The sequence below is a fragment of the Ylistrum balloti genome, unplaced genomic scaffold, assembly GCF_031769215.1.
Source record: "Ylistrum balloti isolate Yb309-2 unplaced genomic scaffold, AGI_CSIRO_Ybal_v1 Utg370992, whole genome shotgun sequence".
In the NCBI taxonomy this organism is placed as follows: domain Eukaryota; kingdom Metazoa; phylum Mollusca; class Bivalvia; order Pectinida; family Pectinidae; genus Ylistrum; species Ylistrum balloti.
In genome coordinates, this window is record NW_026782555.1 from 496726 (window position 1) to 518946 (window position 22221).

The following is a 22221-nucleotide window of genomic DNA, read 5'->3' on the forward strand; positions in this document are numbered from 1 at the left end:
TTGAAAAATCAAACCTGACACAAGAAAGACAAGCAAGTAAAGTCAAGAAAAGAATAATACCCAGGTAATTATTTGATAACCAAATGTTATCTGTACTGTAAATTGAAATTTGATGAAACAATTTTGAATCATGAATTTGAAACTTATAATACATTATATTTTACATATTACATAGGCATGTAATCTCAAAAGGCAAATTTGACATTAAAAAAAAACAAGAAACAACTATTTTAAGGATCACCACTCAAAATACTAAATGACTATATATCTTTAAGGATAACCAACTAAAAAAAATAAATTTTAAGGATACCTGACCCATGATTCTATGTGTATTAAATCCTAAATTTTAAGGATGAATCACCCAGTCATAAGAGTTACCAAGAAATTAGGGCTTATCAAAATATAGTCATACTGAACATCATAAAACATCTTAATAAAGTATGATACATAGCAAAGCAAATTGACTGTAGGAAAATCAACAAGTATATGTTATACACACTGAAGAAAACTAGCAAAATGTTAATTATGTCTCTAAATATATGCTAGTCAGTTTGACATGTGCATTTTTGGTATCTAGCGAATAACTGGAGGTGGTTTACACTCAATATTACGCTTGGTTTTGATATCCATTTTGTGTAGAGGAACCCAGATGGAGTGCTGAGCAGGCTCACCGACAAGGTGGACAAGATACTTTCCATCAGAGACCCTCTGTGCCAACACTCTCTTGACCTTTACATGTCCTTGGTCATCTGAGGAGAGAGAGCTAGAGATTGAAGAATTAACTTGGTGTGGGTCAACATGATCTGAATCACGGTATCGTAGAGGTAATTTCCGAACACGTTGAGGACGCGTAGGTAAAGGTGCATTATCCACATTGTCACTTGTAAGAGCTGTCTCTGCCTCGTTTTCAGAATGACTGGTGTCCAACCCAGGGTCCTCGAGTGACACTGGTTCATGTACAGAAGCACATGCGTGTGACGTAGTAACTTCATCCAGAAAAAAAAATGAGGGTTTGGTCTACGGACATGGGCCATTTTCAGGCGATCCAGATGAATGGCACCACGGAGAGACTTTCCAGACGAAGGGTCCTCAAGAATGGCAAGATGGGGACTTGGAAGTGATGATACCACATATGGTCCAGAATATCGTGGCTTGAGTTTAGCACCCTTTCCCGAAGGTTCAGTGAGCAAATAAACATAGTCATTTGGTTGTAGATGTAAAGGATGAGCCTTGGCGTTGGCTCTGTCCAGCATACGCTCCTTAGAGGCAATAGCATGTTCCTTTACTTCCTGATGAATTACCTCACAAAAAATAAATGGCGACATTGAGTGATGGGGCTGTCTGATCACGTGACTGGTATGGCTCGAAATAGGTCGGCGTGGCGCAGTTTGTCAAAGGCTCAAAGTTCATTTGATACAGATAAATACAACACTTCATGCATATATTCACGCTTATCGATTGAGAAAACATTCTGGTAAATTAGGATTCTCCACCATGTTGGTGCTGTGAGCTGGGGGAATTATAATATCGGTGGTGAAATGGTACAGCCTGCCACAAACAACCCATCAGCCACGTTTTCTTCCATCAACTAACTTTATTAACCTCAATAGAAAAGAGTTCCAAAATTGGAGTTGCGTCCCCTGGACCCGTGGGTCATGCCAACTTACCTACCCAACACCCCAATACACAACACGACACACAATACCAGGGGTGTTTTACAACACCGATACACAATACTAGGGGTGTTTTACAACACCGACACACAATACCAAGGGTGTTTTACAACACCGACGCACAATACCAAGGGTGTTTTACAACTAAATTCTCATTTTACGTATCAATTCCTTGATGTTTTAAAAAATCAATTTCTATTGATTTTAATAATTAAAATTTTGTTTTAAATAATTGGGATAGCTCTGACAATACCAATACATTTTACATTAAAACTCTTTCATACGCCAAGATATTCCACCCAAGTGGTCTCAAAAATTGCCGTAAAAAAGAGGTCTTTGCCGAAAGTAACATCAAACATCGACAACGTAATACAAAGGACGCAAAATTATTGTGCAATTAATTGACAAAATAATATGAAAAAAAAATCTTAGCATCTAGATTTAGCAAACAGAGTTTTACCTAGAACACTAAAACAAAATATAAACAGTTACTACAATAATCTACAGTACAGATGTGTATAAACTGTATCAGATGACGTCTATTGGGGAGTATCACAAAGGCACGTCACATCTCTACGCTCGGGTGACTGTGCTGCATGGGTGGGTTTGTAATACAAGAACAGCGAACAGTATTACACGGGTAAAAATAAGAGAAAAAAAAAAAAAAAAAGATTAAATCGAGACAAATTTAATTTTTTTTTTCTGTAGATACTTTCAGATCAGTAAATGTATTGCATCACATATATACAACAAACAGATTAACAATAATAATGTGTCTGAAAAAATGCAAATGGCTGCTATGCCAATGCTACGAATATGAAAATCGAAAGTAGTATGATGTTTGAAATATTAAGCTTGAAATACTCCGCTTACAAACGAATTACAAAATAAAAATAGAATATAAACAAAAACCTAGTATTTCTAATGTTGTTAATCTTATAACCAGCGTTTAATTTATCATGTTACTTACATTGCGTTAGATGGCAATCATGATTTTCCTCCAAGTAAATTTCATACTTTTAAGTTGCACGTGCACATCTTGTAACACAAATATGTGTTCTTCTGATCAATTGACGTAAGTCATCCTTCACAACACTCTATAAAACCGCCTTATACGGGAGTATCGTGATAATCCGTTAGGCTCTGTTTCATGATCTTACAATAACAGGCTCCGTACCGATAGATCTCGTTCAATGTATCGAGTGTATGCAAATTCATGAGGTCATTGTTCAACTAATTTTAGAAACATCCAACATGTCATCCTACTTCATTCACTTGAAACTCTATTCTGGTATTTTTTAATAACGTACTATATTTTCAATAGGTTTGTCATGTATAAATATTGTATATTAATCCACATTCAGATGTGCCGTGTTTACATGCATTGTATCATATTGATTGTTTACATAAAAAAGAACTTTATAGAAACCTTTAGAGTATACAAACATGATGGAACTGAGTCTGAGCAGCCTTGATTGAGCTTAATTTGAGACTTCAGTCTGTTAAGTGTGAACTTGTACAGTGATTTAGTGATAGCCTAATGCATTGTGGACTTGCACTTATATATACCCATGGATTTGGAGGATTTCCACGGAAAGATAAGTTCTTACTTTTGATTAATTAGTAGCTAGCTCTGTACACCATCACAATATTTGTAATTTAACTGCATAGAATGTATTTGTTGTTATTAAATTGTTGAATTTTAACCTAGCTGTTGGGTTTTATTTGTCGTACGTTGATTCCGTAACGTAACAATGTTTAAATCACGATGTGAATTATCATAAGAAAATGTGTCTGTTTCTTCCAGCTTCTCATATCCTATTGCAATAATAATGTATCTTCATTATTGTGCACTGTGCCTCTATTACGACTTTAGTGCAACCACACCATTTCTGATTAACAGATCGACATTTTAGAATCTAGTTGATATGCTTTTGTGCATTTTTCAGTTTTCACTCCCGCCCCAGAGGTTTATTTTCATTTCTGTTAAAAAAGTGGAGAGGGGCGCCTAATCTTATTTAAAGTTTACTCAAAACTTCGTTATTTTTTGCTATTTTTTTCTGACTTATGAAATGAATTACCGTTAAATATGGTTGAATATGGTGCATGCAACATGATATATAGGTGATTATGGGTTGGTGTATAGAATGGTCGATATTAAGACTGTCAGTATGTTGTTTTCTTTCCCGGAAGTGATGAAAATACAAGATTGGAGACATAACAAATTTGTTAGAATTAACAAGTAGTTTAGATCATTATCAGACATTCGGAGCGATCTCATTATTTCGATTCGTTTCATTTTGCTACGTTTTGTATTCACCACAGGCTACTTCTACTTTCATTTTCACAACAAAGATGGCTGCGTCGACTCGCAAGACAGTTGAGTTGTTCTATGATGTTGTATCACCGTACTCCTGGATAGCTTTTGAGGTAAATATGTTTCTTTGATTTAGCGTTCTGGAATCTCATTTTGCAGTTACAAAAGTAAGACTATGTTTTCGTGTGGTTAAAACCAATGACAGTTGAATCAAAGGTCATTTCATGGCCGCATTGTGTATATGGACATGTGCAAGCTCCGTTTGTTATTTGTACATGCGTGTATTGACAGATGAGGCTTATGGGTAATATTGTTGTATTTGTCCCTCAATTGTGGGACATTACCCATACGCAGGGTTGTACCGAACCTGGTCCTGGTACGTTACAAGGATAATTTCACATTAACATTCAAATAACAAACATATCAACACATTTCTCAAGATTCAACCAACCTCCTTACACGCGATAGTATAAACTTAATTTAGTTTAAAACAATTGTAAAACAGGCTTTAAGTTTATATTAAGCACTCCTGTTGGCCGGGATGGAAGCACGCGAGGGGTCTTACTGTGGGAGGAAACTGGGTTACAGTGGAAAAACTTGTGTGGTAGGGCAGGTGGTCAAACTCGTAATACCTAGGTGAAAGCGAGTGTGCCGCCAGACTACATGTGATTCCATTTACTAATTAGCTGACAAATTGTACCTATGAGTAGTATTCCTTTTCACTTCCAGTTAAATATTAGAAATGCACACACAGTATATGTGAACATGTATGTTACAAAAGAACATAGAAGGGTAGAGTGGCCAGAAAGAGATAGAAAGTTCAAGCTTCAGCAGAGAAAAAACATGTTTTCCTATTTCATATGGACATCATGTCATAAAATACTGCAGATTTACTATATGAAAATATAAACTATAGATTACATATGATGTATCATTCTTATGTATCTAGTCCTGTATGCTATAAATTTTTCAAAAATCTACATACCGTACATTTTACAGGGTTTTCCATAAGAGCCAGTCGCCGGCCAATTTGACCGCCTACTTTGATCATTTGGCCGCCTACACCAATCCAGTTCCGTAATAATGTTCCGTACACAACTACACATACACGGCAGGCCAGCCTCCTACTTTCACTACACAGCCTACTACTAACAAAATTATGGAAAACCTTGTCATTTTAATAGCTTTACGCAGGTTTTAAATATTGATAGATGATTCTTTCAGTAGTAGTTATTAATTGGTATTATTGCAGATTTTTCTTGTAATATCTTTTATGTAAAATATATTTTACTTTTTCAGGTGATGTGTCGGTATCGAACTAAGTGGAATATTGACCTAAAGTTAAAACCATTCTTTCTAGGTGGAATAATGTCCGGGGCAGGTTTGTATTATTACGTCATCCGAGACAAATCTCAGGGTGACCTATTGTGATCTCCTTTTGTCCGATGTCGTGCATAAACTTTTAACTTTTTCGACTTATTATGGAAAACTCCTGTTTTGATTTCAGCTTATCCCAAGGGGCTGTTGGGCAGGACCAAAAATGGGGCTAATTGACTGAAATTTCAAAGATGTTTTGCTGTTCTGGATAGAAGGTTTCATATAGGAAAATTCAAATTTTGAGTGTGATTTTTTAAAAAAAATTCAAACTTGATTAGAAGTCTTAGCATGGGACAGCAGTTATATACACAATTTACATTATGTGTACAATATTGTTAAAGTTATTTTACTTTTTTTAACAAAATTATTTCTATGACATGTTGCAAGAAGCATTGTGACTCAGGTGACAGTTAATGCCCTTAGACCTCTCAGTCTTGAATATTCCATGGTTACAATGATTACTTTTGTCTTTTATTGAATTGTAGAAATCTCAAGAAATACGCAAGGAAATATTAGAATTAAACTGACTTTACATCCACTTAATTTAGGCAGATAAAGCAACTGTGCAAAAACTATGAGTGACTGGGCTATCAGAGTGATTCAACCCTTCTAAACAAAAAAAAAAAAAAAAAAAAGAAAAAACAATAATACTCTATTGTTCTATAATCCATTTTCCTTTTGTGGGTATGACATTATTTGGATCAGAACAGAAGATACAATTCTGTAACTTCTCCTTGTTCTCTATATAGGATGTCCATCTTCATCCTTTGTTAAAGTTTTACCTTCTTTTTTAGATTTAAAGTTTTAACTACAATACTGTTGACATGTTGGTATATACTTTGAAGTTGATGTAAGTATAGAGAGGAGGGCAGATGATATAAATGTAAAAATGCCCATTATTTAAACTAGCTTTCTGAAAACACCTTTGTTCTTCTGTATATCAATATATGCAAGTTTAACTTGTAAATATGTTTTGCATCTGTTATATATGTTGCAGTAGTACTGTCTTTAAAATTTGATTCCTAAAAGTGTTGTCCTGAAAGCATGAGTACACTAGATTTATTTCACTATAACTTAATGCCCGCTAATAAATGTTATATCATTGTCTATCCCTATTATGGGCTTGAGATTATATGTTGACCTTATTACAGGCTTTCAAGCGGGCCCTTATTTTCCTAATTTTCCTTATTTTTTAACTTCAGGCCTTATATTCCTTATTAAAGCTCCAAAATCCTAAAAAAGCCCTGCACTTTTGGTGAAAATCCTAGTTTTTTTTAGATATTTAAAATTTGCATAATCCATATTAGTTAATACTTTTCAATTTAATGAAATCTACCCTTAGTTGCTTTCAGTACTGTGATAAAGTGTACAGCTTAGAAGACATGTTGGTGGTTATCAAGTGCAGTACTCAGCATTGTCTCGAGCCATGCCCATGCCGGTCTACCTTAATATGCTTGAATTGGAATGCTGAATACCTCTGTTGATAGCCACTGGTATGATCTTCTGGGTTGGTAATTAGCTTTAATAATATTGTAGTCATCCACCCAATGGTGAGTGTAAGTTAAATTTTGTATTTAAAAGTGAACTTAATCCCTTATTTTGTCATAAAAAATCCTAAAATTAGCCCTTATTTTTTGAAAATTTAGCCCTATAAAAGGCCCTTATTTTTTATCACAAGTGATTTGAAAGCATGTTATTAAGGAGAGTGGTATATTAAGAGTATTTTTTGTTCTAACTGGAGACTTTTCAGGCCTTTCTTTGTGATTAAGAGATTTGTTGTGTACTATATGCATTGTTTAACAGATGCTATTTAATGTTGGCTATCAGACATTTGTTTCTAGACATGCAAAAATGGTAACTATAAAGAATATGGCAATGTTCCTGGAACTTTTAAGATGTAAGATGAATTAAAGAATTCACTTTAGAAGATCTGTAGTACTTTTTAAATAGGACTTATTGCAATTGCGGAAGAGTTATTTCTTTGAATCTTGTGTGCTGGAGTTAGGAAAGAAAACATGCTGCTCCTGTCATTATGTCATGAGAAATAACCAACCAACCAAGATGTATTGATATGGAAGAATTTTGGATTCATTTTTTAAATGAACTATTTGCATTTCCAGATAACAAGCCACCAGGCTTAGTTCCAGCAAAAGCCAAATACATGTTAAAACATGACCTCTCTCGTCTTGGGAACTACTACAGTATTCCAATAATTCCCCCATCTGTAAGTATTGACAATGACAAGTTGAAAATAACTAATATTTTAACTGGAAGACCGTCCTTACAAATGTTTTTCAAATAGATATTTTGAGGAGTTTCATTTGAATAGTAGGAATAAGCTACACTGTTCCTCTTTAAATATATACTTAAATTGGGTTCACACTGATACATATGCCTGGGGGTGGCAAATAATTCTTAAATTTAGAAATTTTATTCAACCCCTATGGGCTTTGGGGTGAGGCCCAAAAAGGGGACATTAGACAATATTTTGCTTCAAAATGCTACTCCTTCTAAATGCCTTCATAGATTTCAACCAAATTTGGTGTAAAACATTATGGGAGATGGATTATCATTTCTTAAATTCAGAAAGTTGATTCGACCCCTAGGGACTTGGGGATGAAGTCCCAAATGGGAAAGTTAGTTATATTTTGCTTCAAATGCTACCGTTTCTTAAAGCTTGAATAGATTTCAACCAGATTTGGTCTATAACATCATGGAGAGTGGGAAATCATTTTTCTTAAATCAAAAAAATTTGATTCGACCCCATGGGACTTAGGGCCGAGGCCCCAAAAGAGGAAGTTAGGCAGTATTTTGCATCAAAAGGCTACTCTTCGTTAAGGCTATAATGGATTTAAGGATTTAAACCAAATGTGGTCTGAAACATTATGAGGAAGTTGCAAAGATATCAAACATACATGAAGTGGTCCTGAGATTGTCCTGTCCAAATTAAGTTTTATGCTTTTTTCCAAAATCCAACATAACTCATTTGGAACAAATAGTCTGAACTACTTCTCATGCTTTATTCACACCAATGAGACTGCTTCCTCATGATTGATGACAGTTTTTTTAATTTACACAGAATCCTGCTGAGGTAATGTTTGTCAAAGGGACATTGATGCCACAACGATTCCTTACTGCTGTTGACATGCAGCAGCCAGAACTAGTGGAGGATCTGTCACGGCAGTTCTGGATGAGAGCATGGAATAAGGTTAGAATTTCCTCCGTTCTTCAAAAATATCTACATTTGTTACAGAATTACAGTAATGAGGAAACAACAAACCTTCATAAAGAGAAACTTACAACACAGAATTTGTTCTCAGAAAGTTTTGCCCTGATTTCATTTTGCGATATATCTTGAGCCAGGGTAAATTGGTTGCTCTATGATAATTTAGTCAATTTGAACTAGGGTCAATGATAGAATCTTTCACCCCCTTGGAGGTGAGAGAGGTAGATCTCAGCCTAAGGGAAAGATGATTAAACATGAGGCTTGCAGAGTGTTTGCAACTTAAACATCAATCTATCTCACTAACTACAGGATGAATAATTATTTCTCTCTTGTCCTGCTAGTTTGATTAGGAACTCTTATGTGTTCTTGTTGTACAAGTGCTTAGCATGGCTGACGTGAAGTCTGTAAATTGTTACTGTGACATCATATCATTGTCTTGACAGGGGAATCCCCCCGTCTCAACCCAAGGGTGAGATGAGTAAATCTGACACTGTTGGATTTATCTTTCCAGAGTAAGAAAATCTGTTCTCCATCACTCTGGCAGTTAACTTCTTATATGTGCAGGTGCTTAGCACACTGAAGTGATCCTAAACATAAGGAGCATATACAATTTAATGTATTTATAATACATCCACGAAGAGGTACATCTTCTTCACTTACAGTTAAAATGATCCTGGCTAAATATGAGTCTGTAATGCTATAGTGATGATTGTTTGTCTGGTTTGACTGGTTCGGTCTATCTGCAATATTTTTCTTTGAAGATGTAGGCCACCTTGTACATGTACATGTATGAGATTTTACCAGTAAAACACGTGTATGGTCTCAACATGTTCTTGAAAAATTAAACACATCAAATCCTGTCCATTTATTTTAGAATATGTGTACTTTTCTTGTATAACAAATACACTCACATTTTACATGTATGTATTTCCAACTCAATATGAATGAAAAATGGGTTGGTTGTGTACTTTGCAGGATCAAGGAATTTCTGATGAAGAAGGCATCAGAGAGGTAAGTATAACTGTGCACTGGATTTCTACTGTAGAAATTGCAATTTGTAAGAATATAAACATATGAAATAATAAAAAGTTATATTTACGGATAGGAATTAAAAAAAAAATTGCTGTGATGTCCCTTTTGCTTAAAATTTAATGTTTAAAATTTAACTACAAAAAATTCAATCTTTGTTGTTTCCACATGGTGAAATAAATATATTAATTCATACTGAAGAAGAAAGCATCAACTTGCAGCATACCAGATAGTTTGATCTATGGAATATATATTCAAACTTAGAATTTTTGTTTCTTTGTTTATTGTTTATTTGTATGGCATTGCTAAGATGTAGCCTTATTAAAGTCAGATGTGTATTACCAACTCCAGAACTGTCAATGGCATAGCAACATTGCAGATAATATAAAAAAATTAAATTTTTTCCTCTTAATGAGGCGAAAAGTATAAATAAAAGCTTTGAGCTGCTTTCAATTTGCATCCAAGGGTATATGAATGTCAACTGGATAAAGAAAAATTCACAATAATGAATATAATGTACTATTAAAGTTTATTTAATTAGGATTAATCCTGATGGCAGTCATATACCCATAGATGCAAATTGAATGCAGTTTAGAGCTAACATTTATTTACAACAAGTTTGCTCTGCTTATCAGATGTGATTTAAGGCTTAAGCCTTGTCACAGTGTATTTTTTACAGTTATCAAAAAAGTCTTTTGTTTTTGTAGACATGTAAAGATATTAGTTTCCCGAAGGATTTAATGGAAGACTGTCTTAAGAAGACGAAAGACCAAACTGTGAAAGATAGACTGAAACAGTTCACCACAGAGGCCCTCGATTTAGGGGTAGGTCACTGAATCAGGTCACCACTAGGCCTTAGATCTAGGAGTAGGTCACTGAATCAGTTGGCCACAGAGGCCTTCGACCTAGGAGTTGGTCACTGAATCAGTTGACCACAGAGGCCTTCGACCTAGGAGTTGGTCACTGAATCAGTTGACCACAGAGGCCTTAGACCTAGGAGTAGGTCACTGAATCAGACTTAGGTGTTGGGCACTGAATCAGTTGGCCACAGAGGCCTTAGACCTCGAAGTAGGTCACTGAATCAGGTCACTGGAACAGTTTACCACTAGGCCTTAGACCTCGAAGTAGGTCACTGAATCAGGTCACTGGAACAGTTTACCACTAGGCCTTAGACCTCGAAGTAGGTTACTGAATCAGTTGGCCACAGAGGCCTTAGACCTAAGAGTAGGTTACTGAATCAGGTCACTGGAGCAGTTTACCACAGAGGCCTTAGACCTCAAAGTAGGTCACTGAATCAGTTCACCGCAGAGACCTAAGACCTAAAAGTAGGTCACTGAATCAGTTCACCAAAGAGGCCGTAGTCCTACGAGTAGGTCATGGAATCAGTTGGCCACAGAGGCCTTTGACATAGGAAGATGTCACTGTGTCACAGTGCTGACATTGTTACAGAAATATGATATTGGTCTAATGGAAGGCAACATGCAGGTGATCAATCAACTGTTAATAGGAGATCTTTTTCGTAAGTCAAAAGAGCAATATGTATGGTTCTACATGTGGTAATGTGAAATAACCATAATATTTCACTTTTTGAATATATATATACCATATTATGTAAGAGAATTTAAATTAAGATTCCTCATCCCCTTCCTGCCAGCTATGCAACAGGTAATTGGTTTACATCATTACAACTTGCAGATTATTTAAATATAATATAAAATATAAAAATAAAGCAAATCGTGCAGAGCTTTTGTGTGTAGAACTCCATATTGATTACTTTTTGTCAGTTTGGTTAACTGAAGATAGAGTTTCATATTAACTCCTATTTTTTGTGGCATTATATGCATTTGGAGGTGACAGCATCTTTCTTCATTATCCTTAATGTAGAATTGTTTATTTCAGTGTTACAATTTATAATGAAGATGTTAAAATAACTTTGTGGTAAAAATAATAAAAATGTTCAGATTTATTTATATTTATTTTATAACTTTATTAGGATGCAAAGAAATGATGTTAGTTTTTTCTGTTTTCTTCTTTTTACAGTTGATATGTTATAAAAATAAAGTAATATGATATGACATGTTATTATGATTTGTTGCAGGCTTTTGGGTCTCCCACTATTGTGGCTCATGTCAACAACAAACGGGAAATGGTCTTCGGATCAGACAGATTTCTAATATTGGCCAGTATATTGAGTAAGTTATTAAACTAGATATGGCAATCTGTCGTTAGCATAGAAGTATTAATTTATCTCTAATAGACCTTTCAAAATAAATGAAAATTATGAAAAAAAAAAAATTTTGTAATATTAAATCAACTTATGGGTCTAACAGGTGGCCAAAGTAAAATAAGTATACTAAGCAAAATATGAGAGAAAAGACCAGAGAATATGTCACTGTAGGGTAAGGCAGAATGTCACTGTAGGGTAAGGCAGAATGTCACTGTAAGGTAAGGCAGAATGTCACTGTAGGGTAAGGCAGATTGTCACTGTAGGGTAAGGCAGAATGTCACTGTAAGGTAAGGCAGAATGTCACTGTAGGGTAAGGTAGAATGTCACTGTAGGGTAAGGCAGAATGTCACTGTAAGGTAAGGCAGAATGTCACTGTAAGGTAGGCAGAATGTCGCTGTAAGGTAAGGCAGAATGTCACTGTAAGGTAAAGCAGAATGTCACTGTAGGGTAAGGCAGAATGTCACTGTAAGGTAAGGCAGAATGTCACTGTAGGGTAAGGAGGAATGTCACTGTAGGGTAAGGCAGAATGTCACTGTAGGGTAAGGCATAATGTCACTGTAGGGTAAGGAAGAATGTCACTGTAAGGTAAGGCAGAATGTCACTGTATGGTAAGGCAGAATGTCACTGTAAGGTAAGGCAGAACACACTGAAGTTTGTCACTTAATTTTCAACTGTATGACTTGTAATCGTAGCCAAAAAAAATAAGTCTAGCTTCATATCACACAACCAAATAGAATATTTCTTAACGAGAACACTATAACAACTAATTGATCTGCTTATTATTGTTGTTTTTTCTTCCAGATGAAGAATGGTTGGGACCGCTAAAGGAACTCTCTAAAGCAAAGTTGTAGTAGGGTCATTTGACAATTTTACATTTGTAATTAAGATAATATGCCTGATGTGTTAGTGACGTCATATTTTCATCAATCGGGTAAACAATTTTATTGAATATATTGTGATTTGTATTAACAAATGTTTTTTCGTAGTTAATGATTTACATGATAAATGATTAACGCTATATACACTTTGTAAATGATTAAAGATATATTTTTGACAAACCTAGCTCTTTTTGTTGTTGTGTGCACAATATTAGTTGTTGAAAGTCCTTTATCTCTGAATATTTTACAGGCAGTCTTTGCTTTTTTTTTCGCTTAACAGTTAAGAACACCATGTTATATTTCAATTAAAGGCAGTATGTAATGTATATATGCAATGCCATTTTTCAAAGATTTGCCTGTTTCCCCCCTCCATTTAAGAGCAATGAAAACGAAAACCGCAAACAGGTTTGGATATAGATCGATAAAGCTGGATAAAATTAATCTTATCAAAATGGTTTTAGATAGTTAAAGCTTGAAAAAATTCATCTTGCTAATCATGGTTATAAATTGTATAGCTGGATAAAATTAATTTCACTAAAAAGTAAAAAAAAAAAAAAAAATTACAACTGTTCTTATAAGCGCTCTTGACGGTGTTTTGGCTTCGTTCATTATAAGCAGTTTAAAACACTGAACGTAAACAAAAACTGTGAAAGAAACAAAATCTGTTAAAGCAAACATTCAAAATGAAAATTAATTTGCAATATCTGCGATAACTGACAGAGCATAAAATTACAGAAAAAGTCCATACACTTGTATTGAAATATAGTTACGTATTTCAATATGGACATATTCTGCAAGTAAAGTTATCAAACAGTGAGTGAAGCAATGGCTTATACACTAATGTACCTTTGTCACCTGCGTCCAGAACGGAAGTCGCCAAGTAAATGGCTACATGTTCAAGATTTCGGGCATTTACCCAACACTGATAAAAAGTTCGCCCTCTCTTGTCAAGGTCTGTGATAAAGTTAATAAGTAAGAATGTATAGTAACGACAAGTCAATTTAGTCTTAATTTTAAAAAGAATATGAAAGTCGGGTTTGACTAGAAGTAATTCAGTATGAAACTAGAAAATGTTGGTGAAACATATATATGGTCCCACGTGGTGCTTGGTAAGGAACACTGTCAAAATATCTAAACATGCCATTTGATATCAAGGCATTGTTTGCACCATGTTACTTCAGCACAGTATGTTCTGAAAGATTTGTGTCACATCACACCAGCAAAGTTTGTTCTGAAAGAATCACAAAGTTCTGGACAATTAGTTAGAAAAATAACACATCGATGAAGTGTCAAGACATGGTATTGCATAGTTAAAATGAAACACTATGCCGCTTCATTAAAACTGTACTGTGTAAGACATGTGCTACTTGTATGCACACTTTGTGAAACACCTATGTCTTCATTGTGGTAATTATTTTTTGACTTTCAATTGTAGGTTAAAGGTCACACGATGAAAATATTTTGGTACCACCAGACAGTTCTTGTCCGAAGGAAATCACATGCCAATTATGACAACAATATCAAAATTAGAAGTTAGTCAATAGCTTGCTCCAAAACGCTACTATTTCTTACTTAATGTTTGAATGGATTTAAACCAAATGTGGTACGAAATACCATTGTTGGTGGGATGATCAAATCTTAAATTAAGATGTTTCGACACTTAGGGACTTGGGGCGGGGCCCCCCAAAAAACGGAAATTAGACAATATTTTGCTCCAATGCGCTACTCCTTCTTAATGCCTGGGCATATTTTAACCAAATTTGACCTGAAATACTACCCGGGAGGGCCAATGATATCAAACGTGCATGAAGTGATCCTGCGATTGTCCTGACCAAATCTTTTCTTTTCTTCTTTTTTTTTTTTTTTCCACTTTTGTCCAAACTCCATATTAGGTTTCGAGTTCGAAAGCTTGCTTTAAAGAATTCTGTCAGATATTGTTTATGTGAAGCCATCCACGAACATATAATTGTCACCGCCACAATAACATTTTGTATTCCTTTTGCAGTAATGGGTTCGCTAAAAAGGTAAAAATTGCTACTTGAAGCATAACATTGAAAATGTAAATTATATTTATATCGGTGAGTAGTTTAGATTATAGCGTTACAAATCTTTCAAGTTATAAAGAAATAGACTTTAAGCTTCGAGTATCTGTCAGTAAGGCAGAATATATAATCCATCATTTCGATTCGTATTGTTAGCGGATTCCTACTTTTAATAAACTTTATTTCATGCCTGCTTCGATGACAAGATGGCTGCATCCGGCCGCACTACGGTTGAGTTGTTTTATGATGTTGTTTCACCATATTCCTGGATCGCATTTGAGGTAAATTACGACAATGTGTTCTTTATCAAACATATTTTATTTATTTCTTTCTACTCAGTTATACACTATCAACGTATAACATGTACCCTGCCTATACATATCACAATGTAGTGGAGCCAAAGGGCGCTAAGTACGTTATGTACACCTGTATATTTACATAGTGATCTACAGTTATGTCTGTACCTGTACATTGTTTATTAGATGCACCAACTATCTCTCTACATCAGTAATTGTCAAACTGTACTTTATAGTCCCTCCACAACAATTATTTGCCTTGGCCCTCTGTGTTTGATGGTTGTTGATTTGTTGATTACGAATGTAATATATGAATATATTTTGTTTCTATTTTTATAATATGTTTCCTTTATGGCCATACAATCTCTGACGATCACTGATGTAGCCTAGTGAGTGACGATTGTTTGATAAGCACAGTATTACATATCGGCTATTTATGTAGACACACTTAGAAGGTCTATCAAAAACTACCTATCGACCTATATACTGTAACGACCTATCTTGTGTAATAAAAATTATATTTAGTCAAAGCAAATGAAATCAAACAAAAGCAGATGCTCGTTTTAACTTTCCATTTCAGCACTAACTAAACATATAAAATAATTTAAAATTAGTTTTGTTTTTATTAAATCGAAAGTTTCCAAATGAATATATCACTATAGCTGTTTCAGTAAGGTGTTTGTATCAGTCTTCATTGGTACAAAATGTATATGTACAGCTATCGATCAACAGATTGCACCCGACCCGTTAATTATAAAATTGACTGTCAACTTTATTATAATATTTCTCAGTATAATTATTATGATATTTAGCTTATTCAAACACAAACATTAAGATGTGTGTTGGGGTTGAAGTCAAAATTAGGGAACGGAGGTTTCCTGTGTGTTTTCAAAGGCTTTTTAATATGTGACAATATAAACACTATTTATGAACATGTACACTGTATGTGTCTCTGCATTCATAATGTCCACATGTGATATAGACTATAGCTGAAGACTCTTAATCTACATCTGCTGGGCTATAGAACAAACAGGTAAACTAACGATTGTGAAACACGTGTGCAACTTGATATCGCACAAAGAAATCGTATATTTCCCAATGAGACCATTTTGATGACCTTTAAACTTAATGTTTGTAGGAGGAATATTGATGAAAAGTCTAGACCATAAGTGTTGACAATTAACTTAAGTCCCTCCAATAATTGTACAACAGATATGGAAATTTTGAATAGCAAATTTTGATACAAATTAAGAATAAGATACAGTTAGGTTAGCTGAATCATGTAGCTGATTCGTCTAAGACTTGTCAGAAATGTCATTGACCTATATTTTAAAACCTATGAGGCGACTGAGGGAGGTACACAAGCCAAACCTCATGATTAAAAAAATCGAATTTTGTCATATATCCGATGATTTCAGAAGAACGTAAAGCAAATTTTTATCTGCTTTATACGGAAATACTTCACTGTATGTACCATTTCTAACAAGGATGTTTGATTAATGTTGCTATTGAAGTACATACATGTTCCTAACATCAGGATGGTTATTTGCAGGTGCTGTGTCGATATAAAGCAAAATGGAATATAGACTTGAAGTTAAAACCGTTTTTTCTCGGTGGAATAATGTCAGGAGCAGGTCTGTATAGTATTCAATATATAAGTATAAGCTCACAAATCAACCATTCAAAGATGCTGGCGATAAAGTTAGATTCACTTGTTTAGTATATACCTTAGTTTATCTACAAATAATTGGCAACATTCTGCGAGTCATGCCGTCTTAAAAACATGAGATACATCGCATATCTGTTCTGGTGTACAATACATCATTACAGGCCAACATTCAGGATTAAGAACTAAAATAAATTGTAATACATATGATACTTTAAGACTTTAAGGTTGTATATGTTTGTTATGTTAATAAATCTATGTATGTATATGTGTTCTCAAAAATTATGGAAAAATAGATGGTGATGATAATGACTTACATCAAAAGACATTTATGTGAACTACTAGCTAAAAATAAACATCCATTCGAATGGCACATGTGAAAATGAATTAATTGATAATAATGAAATTAAACTGTGAGTTTATAACAGCAAGTCTACAATGGTGAAAGACGTAAATGATATGGAAGTACACATAAAACACGCATGGAAAAGCAGAACAAGAATACGGAGACTCATTTACCTAAAATAAAAAAAAAAAAAAAAAAAATAAGAAAAGTATATTACTTTAGAAGACTTAAACGATCCCAAATTTGACGGAAAAACGTTCATGAAGTCCTGTGTTTCCCATAAGATTAACTTAAGTAGTGTATCGATAATCTTTAAAATTATGTATGAGAGGTAGAACATTGTATATGTGCAAATGTATGAATTTTTATAAATAGTGATTTCATTGGATGTTTAGGTAACAAACCGCCAGGTTTAGTGCCGGCGAAAGGAAAATACTTCAACAAGGATCTTTCTCGCTTGGGGAACTACTACAGTATACCAATAGTCCCTCCATCCGTGAGTACCACTTGTCTAGAGAAATTATAAGCAATTATGTAAATATTTATCGTAGCAGATAATTTTTCTTAAATGAGTGGCACTAGATATAATTCTTAATCCTTTTTACATGTCGGTGTAAATCGTTAGAATTTAGACTAATATTGCATGGACATTTACTATTTTGATAAAATTCTATTAGAAACAAATACAATGTATCAAGTTCTTGTTATAAAACGCCTTGTGATTTATGTATTTACATGCTTTTCAATCATTTTCTCAAGAGAATCAGAGTAATCAGTCCTTATCAATAACACAGCAATGGAAGTCTAGTATATAGAACTGTCTTTGCTGTCGTCTCTGTGTGTTTTTTTTGGCATTGAAATACTTTGATTCGCCGAGGGTTGTGAAGGTAGGCAACGTATCCAAAATATATTGATCAATATTGTTTACACAGCAAAGGCTCACAGCAATTAAAATATGCTATGCGTGCTCCCCTTTTTATGTCAGAGGTAGCGATATTTCTTGGGCAGTATGATTTAATGAAGAGCTTTCAAAAGTGGTAACAATATACCATTTGGATGTCTTAGCATGTTTTCAAAGTTGCATAAGGTAAAGGTAAAACAAAGTAAAAGAATACAAAGTTAAGAGATCAGTTATAATATATATTTTTATATAACTATGTGTTGGCTGTTTTCTTTGTGTGTTGTTGGCATTGAAAAACTATGACCATGTCCATCACATAAATCCACCAGAATTGGAAATTATGGACACGAGAGACTCTACTACATCGCCGCTTATATCGATCTTTTAATAGCATTCCATCAAACTGTATGTTAAGCTTAATGATTCCAACTTCCCTATTGTGAATTTTCCATTTCTGGATAGCAACATGTTTTCATTCTAGACCTATGGTGATTCAATGTCGCAGTTAATTCGATATTCAAGGACATTTTCCCATTATTACGATCTTCGCACAAGAAGTCGTCAACTGACGGACAAACTCGAAATCAGGGTTTCAATGATGCAGGTTGATGAAAATTATTGGAATCTCTATGAGAAATAACCTATTTCTTTGTGTGATATGCAGCTGGATGTATTTGATGCTTATTTGTTTGACTTGGTTCCGTTGTTGTATATCTTGTTCTGAATTGAGAACGTGACTTTATTGACTTGAATTGATCAAGATTTACAAAGCAGATGTCATCCATGTAGCAGAAGCCGCCTTCTTTCCCGGAACACATGATCTCTTATTTTTCTTGCACATTTGTGTAGGATTCTCCGTGTAGAAAAATGGTTATGAACGCATTACGAAAGCGGTGGTAAAAGACGAGCTATGAAGGATATGAAAGTCTGACTCATAACTGTTTGGATAATTTTCTTAATCATCGTCCTATTCATGTCGCCTCTTTAGACAAGTTTTGTTTAATTTACCTAGAATCCTCAAGAACTTATGTTTGTCAAAGGGACATTGATGCCACAACGATTTCTTACTGCTGTTGACCTGCAGCAGCCAGAACTAGTGGAGGATCTGTCCCGGCAGTTCTGGATAAGAGCATGGAGTAAGGTGAAATTTACTTTTCTCTTTTCTGAATCTATTTGATACTTATTTTGGAAGAATGAAATACATATTACGTCCGTTTAAAAAGAGGTTTATTCTAGGGCTAACACAGTTGAGCACACATTGTAATTATAGTGTTACTTTTTTGTCGCAAGTATGTCTTATTATACTGATATGAATTTTATTTTATATGAATGCTATGTGTCTATATTTTGAAGCCAAAGAGGCGACTGAGAAAAGCTCCAACGTAATCGAAAGAAAAGTCAAAATCTAATTTGGAAGCTTCACTAGCCCATAATTAAAAAAAAAATCGTATCATATAGCAAAGAACCCTAGGGCAGCGCTAAGTACATGTGAAAATTCTTCTGCAGACAGTTTTGTCTCCATATTTATGCCTACAGTGGTACGTAGTTCACGAACAATTCTGTTTCTACTGTGATAAAATAATGCAAGACGTTATTTGGAAAATATTGATAAAAGGATGTTCAACATCAGAATACTCTGTGCTGATTTAATTGGCATGAGTTTCCCCTTCCACTTTGCTAAGCAGTGGTGTTACACCGCGTCAACGTTATATCTGTTTCTTTCAAGGATTACATACCTGTGAAAAGATACATCATTTTTACCTCGATATAACAGGAGTATATTTTATTGCATTAACGGTTGGTATCGGCATCAAATAATTTAAGACGAGAACATAATTCACACGAATGTAAAAAAATATTATGATTTGCTGTCTTGTATTCTAGGATCAAGGAATTGCTGATGAGGAGGATATACGAGAGGTATATAGTAGCCTTAGTCACTGAATTGTTTTGTTTAAATATTCCGTTTGTGATACCAGATCCAAACGTCTTTATTTAAATTTTTACCATGCATGTTGTATGTAATTTCGTTTTTTAAACATTTCATCAGGTTCCCAAGTTTTCAATCCCCATTCATTAACTGTTGAAGGAATACTTGATAACTTTAACCTGGGCAATCTGATCAAACCTTCTCCCATTTTGGCAGACTTGTAAAGACATAGGATTCCCCAGCGACCTCATGGAAGATTGCCTGCAGAAGATGAAGGGCGAGAGAGTAAAAAATAGACTGAAGCAGTTCACAACAGAAGCCCTGAACTTAGGAGTAAGCAAGAATAACACAATATACTTAATCAGTAAACCATTATCTAATATGTTGGTATGCAAAAAGTAACATATATACATCCAAGATGAGATGATGTGAAATAAGTACGATTATCTTCTAAACATTACACATAATATCCATTGAATTTATGGTGAATTGTTGGAAAGTACACTAGGTAGTGACAATGTCTTTGTCAATGTCGGTTCTATTATTACAAGATAAAATATTGGGTCATTTGCTCGACAGAGTAGGTTTTTTCTCTGTAATTTTCAAACCAGATTCGGAAAATGCATCCGTCCTGTCCGGGCCATAAATAGTTATATAATTCAATAATGATTGGGTACCCAGTTTTAGTCGGATTATTTAGCATTTTTCACATTCTATCATGCCAGAACAATGACTCCCATTCGAGTTTGATAAATGTTATATCATATTGACACGAGTGTTAGATAATATTTACTCCTTTATCCATCTTTACATAAGAAAGAAAGTAAAAACTCTCAAGGATGATTTTTATTCTTTATACAGACGAGTTTCGATCCGAATAGTACGTTTCATTCGCCATCTATATCATTCATTTATAACGTCATAATAGTTTCATAAAACTGTAATATACGATATTTGATTTACCTGTAGGTGCATTATACAGCAAACCAGATTAAGGGTTAAAAACCAAATATGGTGATCTGCAACACATAGCTTTTAAAATATAATTTTTATTTATCTCGTGGTCAAAATTGATGTTGGCACCGATCTTCGGCGTAACTAATAGCACCTGATATGAAAGAATTGTCAATGCTGGAATAAACATAATAACGCTTTCATTATGTGTATTGTAAATCTATAAGACTCGCTTTTAATCGATGTCACTGTAAACTAAGTAAAGATGTTGATTCCATTTAATTAATAATCTTCAAATTTAAACATTCCTGTATAATAAAATAAAAAAAAAAAAACAAAAACAAAAAAATGAATTCTGTGATCCAGCTATTAATAATATACGGCTTTTAAATGGTGTTTTACATTTTTGTTATCACTGTAGATATTATTAAATGGTGTTTTACATTTTTGTTGTCACTGTAGATATTATTAAATGGTGTTTTACATTTTTGTTATCACTGTAGATATTATCAAATGGTGTTTTACATTTCTGTTATCACTGTAGATATTATTAGAATTAATAATTTCGTGAAGTATGTGTTAATTATTTTGTTGCAGGCTTTTGGGGCTCCTACTATTGTGACCTATGTTAACAACGAACGTGAAATGATCTTCGGATCCGACAGATTTCCGATATTAGCTGATATGTTAAGTAAGTCATTAAACCATAACACAGGAAACAGATAAGCGATCCTAGTCACAATTTAAGAAGTACTGAAACAATTAAAGAAATATGTTTCTTATATATATATATATATATGGCTTGATAGATTTTGTCATATTTGAAGTAAAGCACTACTTGGCTAAGATACAGTGTAACTAAATTTAATATGGGAGTTTCAGCATTTCTATTGGCTGAACGACTTTATACATTTTGGGAAATAACTATAAATCGTTCCATTAATTGCTGAAGTAGATATACGCATTAACGTAATTTGGTACCAGGTAATACTCGAGAGAAAGTTAAATTTTACTTTAGACTCTACAAGGGTATGTGTTGATGGCAAGTTTAAAAGTTCATTGGAATGATGGTTAAATATATCTTATGAAGTTTTAGCGTATTGGCAGAAACGTTTATACTTATTTCACCGATATCATAGAATATGTTATGTTCATATGAGTTCATATAACAACCAATGTTATCATTGCGTTTTGGATTTCAGACGAGGAGTGGATGGGACCGCTTACAGAGCTGTCGAAGGCAAAATTGTAGTAATAAAAGTTGATAGATTGCATTCTGTATTTTCAATTGGACAAAGTAATTTTACACAAAAAAGATATAGCTTGTGATTTAGAACGTACATTACATATAGGTGAATA

General features: G+C 34.2%; 2 protein-coding genes across 2 annotated transcripts; both read left to right on the forward strand.

Moving 5' to 3' along the window:
- Window positions 1-4028: 4028 nt before the first annotated feature.
- On the forward strand, window positions 4029-12907 carry LOC132559896 (glutathione S-transferase kappa 1-like). The gene is made up of 8 exons (XM_060224526.1): window positions 4029-4103; window positions 5290-5371; window positions 7488-7591; window positions 8447-8575; window positions 9569-9604; window positions 10330-10446; window positions 11721-11814; window positions 12651-12907. Exons 1-8 carry the CDS (start codon window positions 4029-4031, stop codon window positions 12698-12700), a joined length of 687 nt encoding a protein of 228 aa, XP_060080509.1. The 3' UTR covers window positions 12701-12907.
- Window positions 12908-14975: 2068 nt separating this feature from the next.
- LOC132559903 (glutathione S-transferase kappa 1-like) lies at window positions 14976-22114 on the forward strand. The gene is made up of 8 exons (XM_060224532.1): window positions 14976-15050; window positions 16618-16699; window positions 17473-17573; window positions 18991-19119; window positions 19863-19898; window positions 20125-20241; window positions 21460-21553; window positions 22065-22114. The coding sequence occupies exons 1-8, from the start codon at window positions 14976-14978 to the stop codon at window positions 22112-22114; spliced, it is 684 nt and encodes a 227-aa protein (XP_060080515.1).
- Window positions 22115-22221: the final 107 nt, after the last annotated feature.

Coding starts and splice junctions, on each gene's coding strand:
- LOC132559896 (XM_060224526.1), top strand. CDS start 4,029: ATGGCTGCGTCGACTCGCAAGACAGTTGAGTTGTTCTATGATGTTGTA. Junction 8,576..9,568: donor GGATGAGAGCATGGAATAAG/GTTAGAATTTCC, acceptor TGTACTTTGCAG/GATCAAGGAATTTCTGATGA. Junction 10,447..11,720: donor CAGAGGCCCTCGATTTAGGG/GTAGGTCACTGA, acceptor GATTTGTTGCAG/GCTTTTGGGTCTCCCACTAT.
- LOC132559903 (XM_060224532.1), top strand. CDS start 14,976: ATGGCTGCATCCGGCCGCACTACGGTTGAGTTGTTTTATGATGTTGTT. Junction 16,700..17,472: donor TGGAATAATGTCAGGAGCAG/GTCTGTATAGTA, acceptor TTGGATGTTTAG/GTAACAAACCGCCAGGTTTA. Junction 19,120..19,862: donor GGATAAGAGCATGGAGTAAG/GTGAAATTTACT, acceptor CTTGTATTCTAG/GATCAAGGAATTGCTGATGA.